This window comes from Camellia sinensis, chromosome 9 (assembly GCF_055761805.1).
Source record: "Camellia sinensis isolate YWXY chromosome 9, ASM5576180v1, whole genome shotgun sequence".
Taxonomy (NCBI): Eukaryota; Viridiplantae; Streptophyta; class Magnoliopsida; order Ericales; family Theaceae; genus Camellia; species Camellia sinensis.
The window spans coordinates 197,947,350-197,960,866 of NC_138969.1; the positions used below are offsets into that span (position 1 = coordinate 197,947,350).

At 34.6% G+C, this 13,517-nt stretch overlaps 1 protein-coding gene and 1 pseudogene across 1 annotated transcript; one reads left to right on the plus strand and one right to left on the minus strand.

Annotated features, from left to right (window-relative positions):
• Positions 1 to 283: 283 nt before the first annotated feature.
• On the minus strand, positions 284 to 3,501 carry LOC114267146 (premnaspirodiene oxygenase-like; annotated as a pseudogene).
• Positions 3,502 to 6,359: 2,858 nt separating this feature from the next.
• On the plus strand, positions 6,360 to 9,724 carry LOC114267153 (uncharacterized). Its single transcript, XM_028208162.2, has 8 exons — positions 6,360 to 6,476; positions 6,719 to 6,799; positions 6,926 to 7,019; positions 7,247 to 7,828; positions 8,388 to 8,453; positions 8,547 to 8,849; positions 8,978 to 9,453; positions 9,548 to 9,724. The coding sequence occupies exons 1-8, from the start codon at positions 6,360 to 6,362 to the stop codon at positions 9,722 to 9,724; spliced, it is 1,896 nt and encodes a 631-aa protein (XP_028063963.2).
• The last annotated feature ends 3,793 nt before the right edge of the window (positions 9,725 to 13,517 follow it).

Below are 13,517 nucleotides of genomic sequence, written 5' to 3' on the forward strand. Positions count from 1 at the left end.
TTCCATTAGACTATATTGAAAGAGCACATATTAATTGTTCGTCTAAACAACAATATATGTATGCTACGATTTATTTACATCTATAGTTAGATTCGTGATTACGTAGTAAGGTATACAGTACTAATTTGCTCCATAAACCCAGCACATAAGACTTGTTTAGATCTTTTAGCATGATTGATCATCATCATCAAGTGAATAAGGAGTTCTAATCAAACACAAGCTCCTTTTCCTCCTAGCAGTTGCTCCAAATGACTCGGTCATTTCTATATCTTCCAGCTTAGTCCTATAGGCCAGTTTCCGGTAAAAAAAAGTACAACAATTGAGCCAAAAGAAGCTCAACATTGACCACACTGAAAGAAATACCAGGACACATTCTTCTTCCCGTCCCAAATGTAATATATTGAAATTTAGTCCCCACAAAATCAACATCATTGTCCTCAAATCTCTTAGGCGAAAAACTCTCAACGTCGTGCCAGTATTCAAGATCTCTTCCAAGGGCCCACGTGTTCACAATGACTTTGGTTTTTAAGGGGATTTTGTATCCGTTGATTTCACATTCTTCTCTGCATTCTCTAGGGAGTAAGAGAGGAGCTGGAGGGTGAAGCCTTAGAGTTTCTTTGATTACCAATTTTAAGTAGTTTAAGCCTTGAATGTTAGTTTCATTAATTGTTTTCTTTCCCCTTGAGTGCATGTCTGAGTTCAACTTAGACTTTTGTTATCACTCTTTGTTTCTTGATGATTTCTAACATTGCCCATTCCAATGTTGTTGAAGAAGTTTTAATGCCGGCTGAGAACATATCTTGTTTTTCATTGTTGAATTTGTTTTGGTACAAATACATTACAGGTATGTTGAAATGGCAACATTTAAAAAAATATAGAATATGAGTAAGGCTCAACAGCATCTCTCCCTCTCTCTAAAACTGAGAGCCTCTCTCTTTACCTCTCCTAGGGTTACTCTTGAAGGTGTTGCTCAGGGTGGTGGAGGGGGCTCAGTCCTCCGGCCGCTTTTCTCCTCCTTTTTACCCCTCTTTCTCTTCCATTTTCCTTGTCCTATTTGGATCAATAAGCTTTGAGAGCCCAGTCTTCCCATCTTCTCCCTCTATGTGAGGTGTTTTCCCCTCATTGTGAATCTTTACTCTTCATCTCATTTCCTCTCATTTCTGACTTCCTTAGTTGGGGCCTCACCGGATCTTCCAGATTGTGCTCTCTGCCGCTTCCACGATCCTTCTCCTCCAGAGCCGCTGCGTTCTCAGCTTGCTGGGACTAAGATTTGCAACTCCCTTAGCCGAATCACTTTGAAGCCGTTACAACCTCTTCTCCAACATATCTATCACGGATCTTGGGTCTGAGGTTCTAGCTTTTCTTTTCTTTTTATGTTTTCTTTGATTTTGGTTATGGTTATTGAGTCCACCAGTGCTTTATTTGTGGCTTACCCACTCTACTATGAAACATATGTTTTATCTTAGACATACTCTATTGTCGAGCCTTATGATCGGCTCTACTTTGTACTACGAGCATGAGCACGAAATGTGCATCTGAATATATTCATATTTTTTCTCCAGTATGCTTATTGTAATATCTCTACTTTGTTTGGTGTAAGCTTTGTTTTTGGATGGTCTTTGTAAGTGCCGATTTGGCTTCTTTCAATGGATTTTCTTCTGATAAAAAAAAAGAAGAGTAAAACTCTTTACATTTATAAAAAAAAATACATTTATAAAAAAAAATACTTTTATAATTTGTAGTAACATAGATGTAAAACAATTAGAAATTAACTGCAAAAATAGATAAAGAAAGTTTCACATTAGAGTTGAATGTCAACGACAAAGAGATTACATTAAGAGAGAGACAAAATCTTAACGGATAGAGAAATATGATTGTTGAATTTGTAAAGACTAAGAAGAACCCTAAGGCCATGGTTGGATTAAGGATTTGAGAGAAGATTTATCAAAGTAAAAGAAAAAGAGAAGTGAATAGTAAAAAAAATTATATTCCATTCATTTGTTTTTCTTCACAAATTCTTACTCAAATCGTTGATCCAAATACAGTCTAAGTATTCTCTCAAATTTATGACCTTTTGCAAAAATACTGTGTACTTTTGGAGTTTATATTTATTCTAGTCTCTAGGTTTTTCCCAACAAAACTATTCGATATGTACCCATGTTGTACCCAAACCGCACCCATTGTTGTACTCCAGTAGTACCCAACATTCGATTTCTTTTAAAAATTACCGAATACATATTTCTCATACCAGATACTTGTATGAAAATATTTTTGGAGAATAACGAAAGAAATGTATATGTATTTGTAAGCATAAATACTAACCAGAATGACAACTTTAATATTGTTGGTTGCAATATGAAACTCAAGGTCACCCATCTCCATAAGTCTAAGTAGCATATCAACAATATCTTCTTCCCTTGATTCACCGTTTCCCTTTTTCGAGCTTGCCATGTTTTTTTATGGTCATGAATGATGTTTTCAAGAATCGCATTAATCTTCCTATGCATACTCACCAATTTAAGCTTCATTCCACTAAGAACATGAAGAAATTTGAGAGAAGAAAACAAATTAGACACATTAAAATCACTTCCCAACGACACTGACTCCTTTACTAAGTGTATCAGTTCATCTTCTTGTTTCAATCTCCTTCCAAATGGTGCTCTTGAAGTTATGGCATTCATCAATGTGAAAACCTTTTCTGTAAGATTGATAAGTGATCCTGAGGACATTTTGATTGATTTTATGAGATGCAAGACCCCATTCTCCCGAATGGAACAAAATGACAGACATTTTTGGCACTCAAGAGTTCCAAGATGCAAATTTTACGCATTTGTCGCCAATAATCACCATAGGAAGAAAAGACGCTATCTAGTTTGTCGTAGGTCATGATGGTACCTGCTAAAAGATTAGGCCTATTTGTAAATGCTAAATCGTGCTTTTTCAACACCTCTTTCGCCATTATTGGCGATGATATGACAATAACAGAGATCTCCCCAAGTTGTATGTGCATAAGGGGTCCATATTTCTTGGCCAAGTATTGTAGAGAGTGATGTGGTAGTGAACCGGCCAAGTAGTGGATGCTTCCAATGAGAGGTAGCTTCCGTGGCCTGTGGGCAATTTCTAAGTTGGGTTATGGGTTTTGGGTCTTTTCAATTATTTGACTAACTTAAACAAGAAGAAAATGAGGATGAAAAAAGTGGTGAGAGAAGGGAAATTGGAGATCCATTGTAAGGAGGAGAGAAACAAGGCAGAGTATTGAGAAAGTATTGTTGGGTGCTCTCTTTTCAACCTCAAATTTTTAAAGGTAAATTACAAATACACCCCTGAGGTTTGATTAAAATACGAATCATCCCCTGTGGTTCTGGAAATTACATTCCATCCTCTAAGGTTTCTAATTTCATAATAAATTGCTCATTTTATTAATAAATCATCAAGTTAATTAATAGTTTTTAATGATGTTAGAAATATGTTTCAATATTAACCAACGAGGGTGGTTAGCATTTTTCGATTATTTTTGGACTCTTTCTTATGCAGAGATGCTTTTGGACGAGTTCAGATCCTCTCCAGCCTTCCCTCCTGCGCACGGCCTAGATTGGGCCACGTCACCCCACTAAAAACTTGCGACTCAAATTAGCTATAAAAAATAAAAATAAAAAATTCAAATTTCATTTAGCAAAACTGAGCTCAAATTTTCCCTTCCATATCTTTCCATCCACTTTTTCCCTCTCTCTTGAATTCTTCACCAGTGACGACTCTATCTCGTGCGATCAACAGCGAACATTGACGGTGACCTCCCCTCCCCAAACCCCACTCTCGCAAAGTGGCTCGAAATCCTTCTCGGTTTCTGCCTCTCTTTCTCCATCTCCCTCAGCTCATCATCCTTACTCTCATCTCCTCATTTTCATCTCCTTCAAGATTTCCACTACGAACCAGATCCCCGACAAGAAAACCCTTCTATGTGCTATCTTCACCAAATTGAAACCTACGGTAATATGTTTTTTTCAGTGATTTTTTTTCACTGGTATTTTGAAATTGTCCTTTGTCAAATTTTTTATTTTGTTGCTAATTTTGTTTGTAAAGTTGTTGATGTTTGATTTCTTAAAGATTAAATTAATGTATGAAGAGTATACATGAAATTAATGTATAAGACATCCAGTTAAAGGCTCTTGTTTGATTTTTTAAACGTTAATGTATAAGATACGAAATTGTTGTTGTTTGAGTTGTTAAAGGTTTATTTATTTATTTATTTATTTATATATATTTTTTTTCTAAATAGGAATGATTTTATAGGAATAACTCTTCATAGTTATGATGAATTAATGTATAAGACATGAAATTGTTGTTGTTTGATTTCTTAAAGGTTCAATTTTTTTTTCTAAAGCTATGTGTGAAGAAGGCTTTTTTTATAGAAATGATTTTAATGTATAGGAAGTAATCTATGAGATTTGGTTTGGTTTGTTCTTGATTTTATTTGTCAAATTGTTGGTAGTTTTTGTTATAGGAATGTCTTTTCTAGTGATTTTTGTAAAGGTCAAATTAATGTATGAATGAATAGTATACATTAAATTAATGTATAAGACAACCAGTTATACCATTTCTTTAATCAAATTAATTACTAATAAATTCAATTTTTTTTTTCTAAGTTGTGTTTGAAGAAAGAGTTTCTATAGGAATGACCAAAGTTATAACGAATGGCATTTTGATACTTCTCTCATTTCATTGCCTTTGCTTTTCAGTTGTGTTTTCATATGGATATGGAACCTGACAACGATTGTGTTTGGAACCCAAAAGAAGGAATGACCTTTGATTTGGAAGAAAGTGCGTATGATTTTTATAATGCATATGGCAAAAGAATGGGGTTTAGCCTAAGAAGGAAATATTGCAAGAAGAACAAGTTTACTAAACAAATTATTTCTAGAAATTTTGTTTGCAACAAGGTGGGATTTCGAAGGTTGACAAGCAAGACCCATTGACAAAAAAACCCTACAGCTGAAACTATGAATGGTTGTGAGGCCCGTCTTTTTGTTAAATTGGATGTCACTACTGGGAAATTTGTTGTGAATTGATTTCAAAGAAAAATACAACCATGAACTTGTATCTCCTGATTGTGCCCATATGTTGCCATCGCAAAGAAAGATATCTGCTACCAAGCAATTCAATTAGACTTAGCTTCATAGTCTAGTCTTCATTTAGGGAAATCTTTTGAACTCATGGGTAAGGAAGTTGGTGGGAGGCAGTCTCTTGGGTTTATGAAATTAGATCAAAAAAAATTACTTAAGAACTAAAAGACAAAAAAGTTATGCTTTCCATTTAGAAGTAGGTAATGTATTGCAATACTTTCAACAAAAATCTTTGGAAAATCCATCTATTTTTTATGCTTTCCATTTAGATAATGAGGAGCAAATAATGAAAATGTTTTGGGCTAATGCATAAATGATCATGGATTATGCCCGATTTGGCGATGTAGTTACATTTGATAATACCTACAAGTTAAATAAAGAGCTTAGGCCATTTGCATCTTTTGTGGGATTTAACAATCATAGAGAAACAGTTGTTTTTGGTGCAACTTTGTTGTATGATGAGATTGTCGAAACGTTTGTATGGTTATTTCAAACTTTTTAAAAAGCTGTGTCAAAAAAGGCACCAAAAACTTTGTTTGCCGATCAAGACGCTGTAATGGCTAAGGCCATACCCATTGTGATGCCTGACACGAGTCACAGTTTGTGCACTTGGCATTTGATGCAAAATGCATTAAGGCATGTTAATTGTCTTTTTCAAGATAAAGGGGGTGAAAAGTGTATTAAATAAATTTATGTTTGATATTGAGGATGAAAATGAATGAAAAATGAAGTGGGGGGAAATGCTTAATGCATATGATGCTTATGATAATCATTGGTTGAAGTTGACTTTTGGGGTGAAGGAAAAATGGGATAGGCTATATGTTAGATCAACATGGGCTGCGAGAATGAATACAACACAACTCAGTGAATCTTTTAATGCGTTATTGAAGGATTACATTCATTTTGATTTTAATTTAAATAAATTCTTCATGCATTTTGTAAGAGTGCTGCTATTAGCACCCTAAGAATTATGTTGGACCCCCCAATTTTTATTTATTTTTTATTACAATAATAACCTTAAATGAAATTACGAAAAAGGGCATCATTAATGTTGGGACACCCCATCTTACAATTAAACCTATACACCCATTATATCATGAATTAGGGTTTATGTAAACACCCACCTCTATCACCACTCATTCATCTTCCCCAAATCCCACCTTCAAAACTTACTCACACTGAAAACCTTGAAAACCCTTTGGCAACAATTTGATTACCTACACTCATCCGGTAATAATAATGAGTGGAAGCTTTTCAGGCAACTACAATTCCATAAAACGAGAAGAGTACGATAGCGCAGAGGAGATTCATAGTTTTGATGTTGTTTTTAGCTTAGAGGAGATTGGGCTTGTAAGGGTAAGTTTCTTGAAAAAAATGAAAAAAATTATAAAATATGTTCATCATTTTTTCGGGACTGAACTCCCGAACATTTGACCGAAATTCAGGAACACAGGCTCGAATATTGTTTATTTGTTCAGGAACTGGTAACCGAACATTTATTATTTGTTCGGAAGCATGTAACCGAACGTTATTCATAGGTTCGGACCTGTTTTACTGATCAAATTTTAAAATTTAATTTGTATTGTTATTTATTTTAGGATGATGGCGAGTCAAATAAAAGCAGCAAAGTTGGCTCAGAATTCATAATAGATTATAGTAATGAATTTGTGACTCATGAGGTAATATACGAACGCATTGAAAATTATATATGAATATTTTTCAAATGTATATTGTTAATGTGCATTAATTTATTTCTTTATGTGTATATTGGTAACAAAATCATTACTTTATTTTTACAATTTTAGATATTCAAGTCTCGAGATGAATTAATTCGGTGGGTACGTGACGTTAGGAGGAGAAATGGTTTGGTTATTGTTGCGAAGAAATCATATGCGGGTGGTACTCATCGTAAAAAACCAAGACTCACTTTTGCTTGTGAGAGGAGCGGATGTTATAGGGACACTAGGAAAAACACTAGACCTAAGGGAAAAAAATTGAAACTTACCGGTAGTAAAAAATGTGACCACCTTTTCTGTTAAAAGCTAAAAAATTAGATACAAACGATGATTGGACATTGATCGTGATATGTGGTGTGCATAATCATCCTACTGCGGTTTGTCTTGAAGGTCATTCTTATGCTAGGAAATTATCACATGAGGAAACTTCTTTGTTGGTTGATATGTCAAAGAGTATGGTACGACCAAGTGAGATATTAGTCACACTTAAACAACGCAATAGTGAAAATGTTTCCACAATGAAAACAATCTACAATGCACATCAACGGCATAAAGTTTTTGAGAAGGCTGGGAGATCTGAAATGCAGCTACTATTGGGTCAGTTAGCGGTGAACAAATACATAGAATGGCATAGGAACTGTAAAGATACTAAGACTGTTACCGATTTATTCTTTGCACATCTAGTTAGTTTGGATTTGCTACGTGCATTCCCACGCATGTTACTAATGGATTGTACAAATAAGACCAATCGATATCATTTGCAACTTTTAGAGATTGTAGGAGTAACATCCACTGAAAAGACTTTTTCTGTGGGTTTTGCATACCGCCAGTATGAGAGGGAGGATAATTATGCATGGGCACTTGGTATTTTGCGTAGTTTGATGGATGAGAATAGTCTTCCCAATGTTATTGTTTCAGACAGAGAATTGAGTCTAATGAATGCTATTGCAACGATATTTCCATACGCTACAAGTTTGTTATGTAGATGGCATATTAATAAAAATGTGTTGGCCAAATGCAAAAAATTGTTTGAGAAAAAGGAAAAATGGGATATGTTTATAACAAGTTGGAATATGTTGGTTATGTCATCTTTTGAAGAAGTGTACATGCAACGACTCGTATTACTACAAAATGAGTTCGCCTTTTATGTAGCGGCACGTCAATATGTCACATCTTCTTGGTTGGATACATATAAGGAGAGATTTGTAGCTGCATGGACAAATACATGTATGCACTTGGAAAATTCAACAACGAACAGGTAAATTCAATTATTTTCAAAAAAAATGTATATTTTCCTGTTTTACCATTGTAATGGTTTACATATATAGGGTAGAGAATTCATATGCAAAGCTCAAGAGATATCTTGGATCAAGTCAAGGGAGTTTTTAGTCAAATTGGTCAAGGATACACAATTTTCTTGAGTTGCAACACACTGACATCAAATCATCTTTTGAGAAAAGCAAGATAGATGTGCAACATAATTTCAAGCCTGCTCAATTTAAAGATCTTCGTGGGAATGTGTCTATTGTAGCATTGGAAATGATATTGGCAAAGTCCAAGCGAGCATCTTTTGTCGGCATTGACATTGTTACATGTGGTTGTGTTGTTCGTTATACACATGGATTACCGTGTGCGCATGAAATAGTAGATTATATGAGAGAAAACTGACCAATTCCTCTAACTTCTGTAGATCCACATTGGTCCAAGCTGGACATGCTTAATACTCCTAAAAAATCAAATTCATTTTTGGATTACAAATCAGAGTTGGATATGTTTGCTCGACGTTACGAAGAGGTAGATCGAACTATGCAGGTTCAAATATTAAAGAAGTTGAGGGAGATACATACACCTGAGAGTACATTCTTCATTGAACCTGAAGTGAAGCTTAACCCACGAGGTCGACCATCCTTGAAGATTGATACTTCTACTCGTCGTGAGCCCTCTGCCTTTAAGTTTGTTTCATCTACACAGGACAGCTATTCACCAAGTGTAGGTTTGAAGAAAAATATGTGTCCAAAGAAATTAAAATCAATGCAGCGACCAAAGGTGTGGGTTTGCAAACCGATTAATTATGTTTATACCTGTACAACATGTATTAACTAACTTTGGCTATGTGTGTAGGTATACCCACACTGATCAACAACAAAAAAACCAATTTGTCTTTCGTAGGTGAATTTCCTTCAAATTTGAGGCCATATATTCAACTCGTGAAGAATGTTAATGCTAATGGTAATTGTGGATTTCGAACCATTGTTGGATTGATGGGATTTTGGGAAGATGGATGGTTGCAAGTGAGGAAAGATTTACTACAAGAATTACATGCCCATATAGATCGCTACAAGAGTTTATTTGGGGGTCAAGAAAGAGTTTATGAGTTAACTACTACTTTAGCGTATTTTGAATCAAATGCTGCATATAGTCATTGGATGACAATGCCTGACATGGGTCATCTGATATCATCTTTTTACAATGTTGTGTTATTTCACTTATCTTCTCAACAATGCCTTACTTTTCTCCCTCTTAGAACGATCCCAATGCCGATTGCATCTCGCAAGGAGATATGTATCAGGTTCGTCAACAACAACCATTTCATTCAGGTACTCATTATGAGGCCCATTATTAAAACAAATTTATTTTTGTTATTAGCAATACAATAGTAAATTGTAATTTACCATTATTTCATATTTGTAGGTCTTTTTGGTGCATGGTCACCCGATGCCACCCATAGCAACAAATTGGCAGCGTTACCATTTACGTGCTACTGCAGGATGGAAGACAACTTACAATGCCCAAGTACAACATTTCACTTCACTCGTAGGATCGAGTGTAGCGACAACTGAGACAATAGAGTTAGATGTAGACATATGAAGTTCTAACGAAGTAGATGTGCATGTTTATAACATGTTTTTTATTATCTGAAGAATTCTAATTTTGTTTATTTATGAAACTGGTTGGTAACGTGAAGTCCAATTTTATTATCTGAAGAATTCCAATCTTAATCAAAAATGCTAAACTTTGACCAAATGGAAATTTGTTAACACTTTCATTAGTCAAAATTGTTAAGGCTCCCAAAAGTTTGCATTTGTTCATGTTCAGGAATACAGGCCTGAACATTACTTAATTGTTCGGTAACGTATTCCCGAACAAATAAATAATGTTCAGGAGTACAGGCCCGAACATGGAGACTTCTTAACACTTACAATCGTCAAAATTCTTAAAGCTCCCAGAAGTTTGCATTTTTTTATGTTCGGGAATACAGGCCCGGACATTACTTATTACTTATTTGTTTGGTAACGTGTTCCCGAACAACGATGTAATGTTCGGAAGTACAGGCCCGAACATGGAGACTTCTTAACACTTGCAACCGTCAAAATTCTTAAAGCTCCTAGACGTTTGCATTTTTTTATGTTTGGGAATACAGGCCTGAACATGGAGACTTCTTAACACTTGCAACCGTCAAAATTCTTAAAGCTCCTAGAAGTTTGCATTTTTTTATGTTTGGGAATACAGGCCCGAACATGGAGACTTCTTAACACTTGCAACCGTCAAAATTCTTAAAGCTCCTAGAAGTTTGCATTTTTTTATGTTCGGGAATATAGGCCCGGACATTACTTATTTGTTCAGTAATGTGTTCCCAATAACTATGTAATGTTCGGGAGTACAGGCCCGAACATGAAGTCTTCTTAACACTTGTAACCGTCAAAATTCTTAAAGCTCCCAGAAGTTTGCATTTTTTTTATGTTCGGGAATACAGTCCCGAATATTACTTATTTGTTCGGTAACGTATTCCCGAACAACTATGTAATGTTTGGTAGTACAGGGCCGAACATGGAGACTTATTAACACTTTTAACTGTCAAAATTCTTAAAGCTCCCAGAAGTTTGTATTTTTTTATGTTCAGGAATACAGGCCCGGACATTACTTATTTGTTTGGTAATGTGTTCCTGAACAACTATGTAATGTTCGGGAATACAAGCCCAAACATAGAGACTTCTTAAACTCAATGATGATGTATATATAACGATAAAAACACAACAACAAATTTGAAGCAATCATAACAATCAAACACGACATATATAATTCAAAAGCATTAATGAAATTACTAACTGAAAACCATGGTGCGAACATAACTTCTGTCGTACATTAAAGCAACCATGACAAAATCATCCATGATATTACTAAGTCAAAAGGATGGTCCATAATCATCCATAGTAATACGAAAATACACATAAAAATTCATTTTAATAACAAAACATCCATACTATCTCACAAATGATCATGAATTTTTAGTTGTCAACTCCTTCCGATGTTAAAGACCAATCGGCAACCTTAGAGCCATGGTTCAAGCATCTTAACAAATCTCGTTCCTGCATCATTGCATATCACAACGGTGTCATGTATCTCTCATTTTTTTTATTGAAATTATTAAAACAAGACAATAGTTTGTAAGTTATACCTCATTATTCCAAACTTTGGCTGCTACATGACAACTAAAATTTATCAGAATTGAATGATCAACTAGGCCCCGGGAAATGATGTAGCAAGCTCTTCACTTGAACCAGGCATGTCAGTGGGATGGTCAACATCAGGAATGTCCGTGTGGTGGTCAATGATAGGAATGTTCGTTTGCTCTTCATTGCTACCAATATCATTGACATTGGGTTCAGCACCATCAAATTCGTCAACCTGAACATTACGAGCATGACGTTTCCGACCGACATTTTGAGGTACTTGGGTTGTGTTACATCTCAAAGATGCCGTTTGCCGCTTTCGAGTTATATTGTTAATGTCCATAAGTTAGCTGCATCATTTGGAAGACGCAATATTTACAAGGTAAGACAAGTATAGCAATTAAAAAAAAATGAAAACATACTTATTAGGGAAGGAAAAAATGAAAAGAAATAATATGATTATATGCAAGAGCAAACATGTTGTATATGAAAAGAAAGTTAGCTTGTTTGTGGTCATGCAGTGCTATGTAGCTGTGTATATGATCAAAAGCAAGTTAGGTCAAAGGATTCTTTTTCTTCTTTTGGTCTCTAAAATTCAAGTTTTCCAAATCACGTTACTCAACTATGTGTCATCCCTGACTTAAACAAAATAGAATATCCCAAGCTCATAAACATCAAAAATAGAAGCTGTCAGTGCACTTGCAAATGAATTTCACATAAATCTTAACTCAAGAAGCGTTAGTCCCAATTTCTTGTTAGATTCTCAGGTAATAAGGAACAGAGATGAGAGGTAGAGAGTGAAAAGAGAGAAGTGAAAGAGAATAAAATAGTGTACCACACTTACTAGGCTCCTTATATATGTTATAGCTATATGCTAAATCTAAAATTAGTGTCCCTCTAACATGTACAATGTAAAGAAATTCACAACATACCTGACTTGACTCTCAATTCTTTGGGGTTTACTTATTGTATAATTTTTCTCTAATTTTTTCTTTTAAAAACCATATCTTCAGTCAAGTTTAAGTTAATCATTTCTTTTGGAACCAACTCAACCTATGTCCTTCTTAGCCTAACCCTTTGTCTTTTGGCATTCTCAAACCTGAATTCTTACAGGTGCATTGTTTGATCTCTATTACATTTTGTCATACCATCTCAAATGATTATCCCTCCTTTATTTTCTACATCCTAATTTTGTAATAATTGATTCAAAATCATAAAGCATTGACATCTAATTTGTCATGTAAAATAATGCGTAATTGTTATGGATATCATTTCACTTACTAGAATATCAATACATATTTATTATATATATAATATTTTTCAACGAATTTTAATGATTAATGCTTATGTTACACAACAAAATTCAAAAAATATAGAATACAAATATTGATAGTTCATATGTAAACTGCACAAAATTGTACAAAATTTTACAAGGGCATAGATATTTAAATAAGAGTTGGGGCAAGAAACCTAGATACACAAAAATTGAGGGTCAAAGTGCATATTGTCGGTACTATGATGTGGATGTTCATGTGTGTCCATGTGTAATATTTTCCTTTTGGTCCCAATATCAAACTAGGCTACAAGATTACTTACTATAATATGCACTTTGACCCACTTGACACTTAATTAAGTGAAAGGAGCCACCTACAGCTTCGATAATATTCAAAGCCTCATTTATCAGAAATTGATCAAACAGATGACCACTCAAAGATACCTGTCAGTTTAAAAAACCAGCAAGGTTGAACATGAAGAACTAGAATGATGGCTAATAATGATTGTAATTTGCATTACAATTGAAATCCTCACTAACATAATTTACACATTAATAGCAGGTTATGTAGGTATGATAAGGAGAATCATACCAATAGATTGTATTTCTTCTTATTAGAGTGACAGCTTGCAAGAGTTTTTGATAAATCTTTGCATATTAAGAGAGTAAATCCACATCCATTAGTTAACACAGAACAGAAGCATATTGAGTAAATTGATTTAATAACCCTTTATAGAACATCAAAATTTAGGGCTTCAGTTGCCAAAATCAAAGCCCCAAAATCAGGTCACACTAACATAATAATACAACTACATTAGCCCATAACAATTATGCCTATTACCAACTATCCAAACTTAGCCAAATAATGACAAAGAGAAAATATAAGACTAAATATAGAACTCAACTCAAATCAACTGGTGCTTTACATGCGTCTTTC

Bases quoted from the DNA above. Each gene is read 5' to 3' on its own strand.
- LOC114267153 (XM_028208162.2), top strand. From the start codon at position 6,360: ATGAGTGGAAGCTTTTCAGGCAACTACAATTCCATAAAACGAGAAGAG. The intron at 7,829-8,387 runs GTTTGTTATGTA...TGTCTATTGTAG, and splicing joins GATATTTCCATACGCTACAA to CATTGGAAATGATATTGGCA. The intron at 9,454-9,547 runs GTACTCATTATG...TCATATTTGTAG, and splicing joins ACAACAACCATTTCATTCAG to GTCTTTTTGGTGCATGGTCA.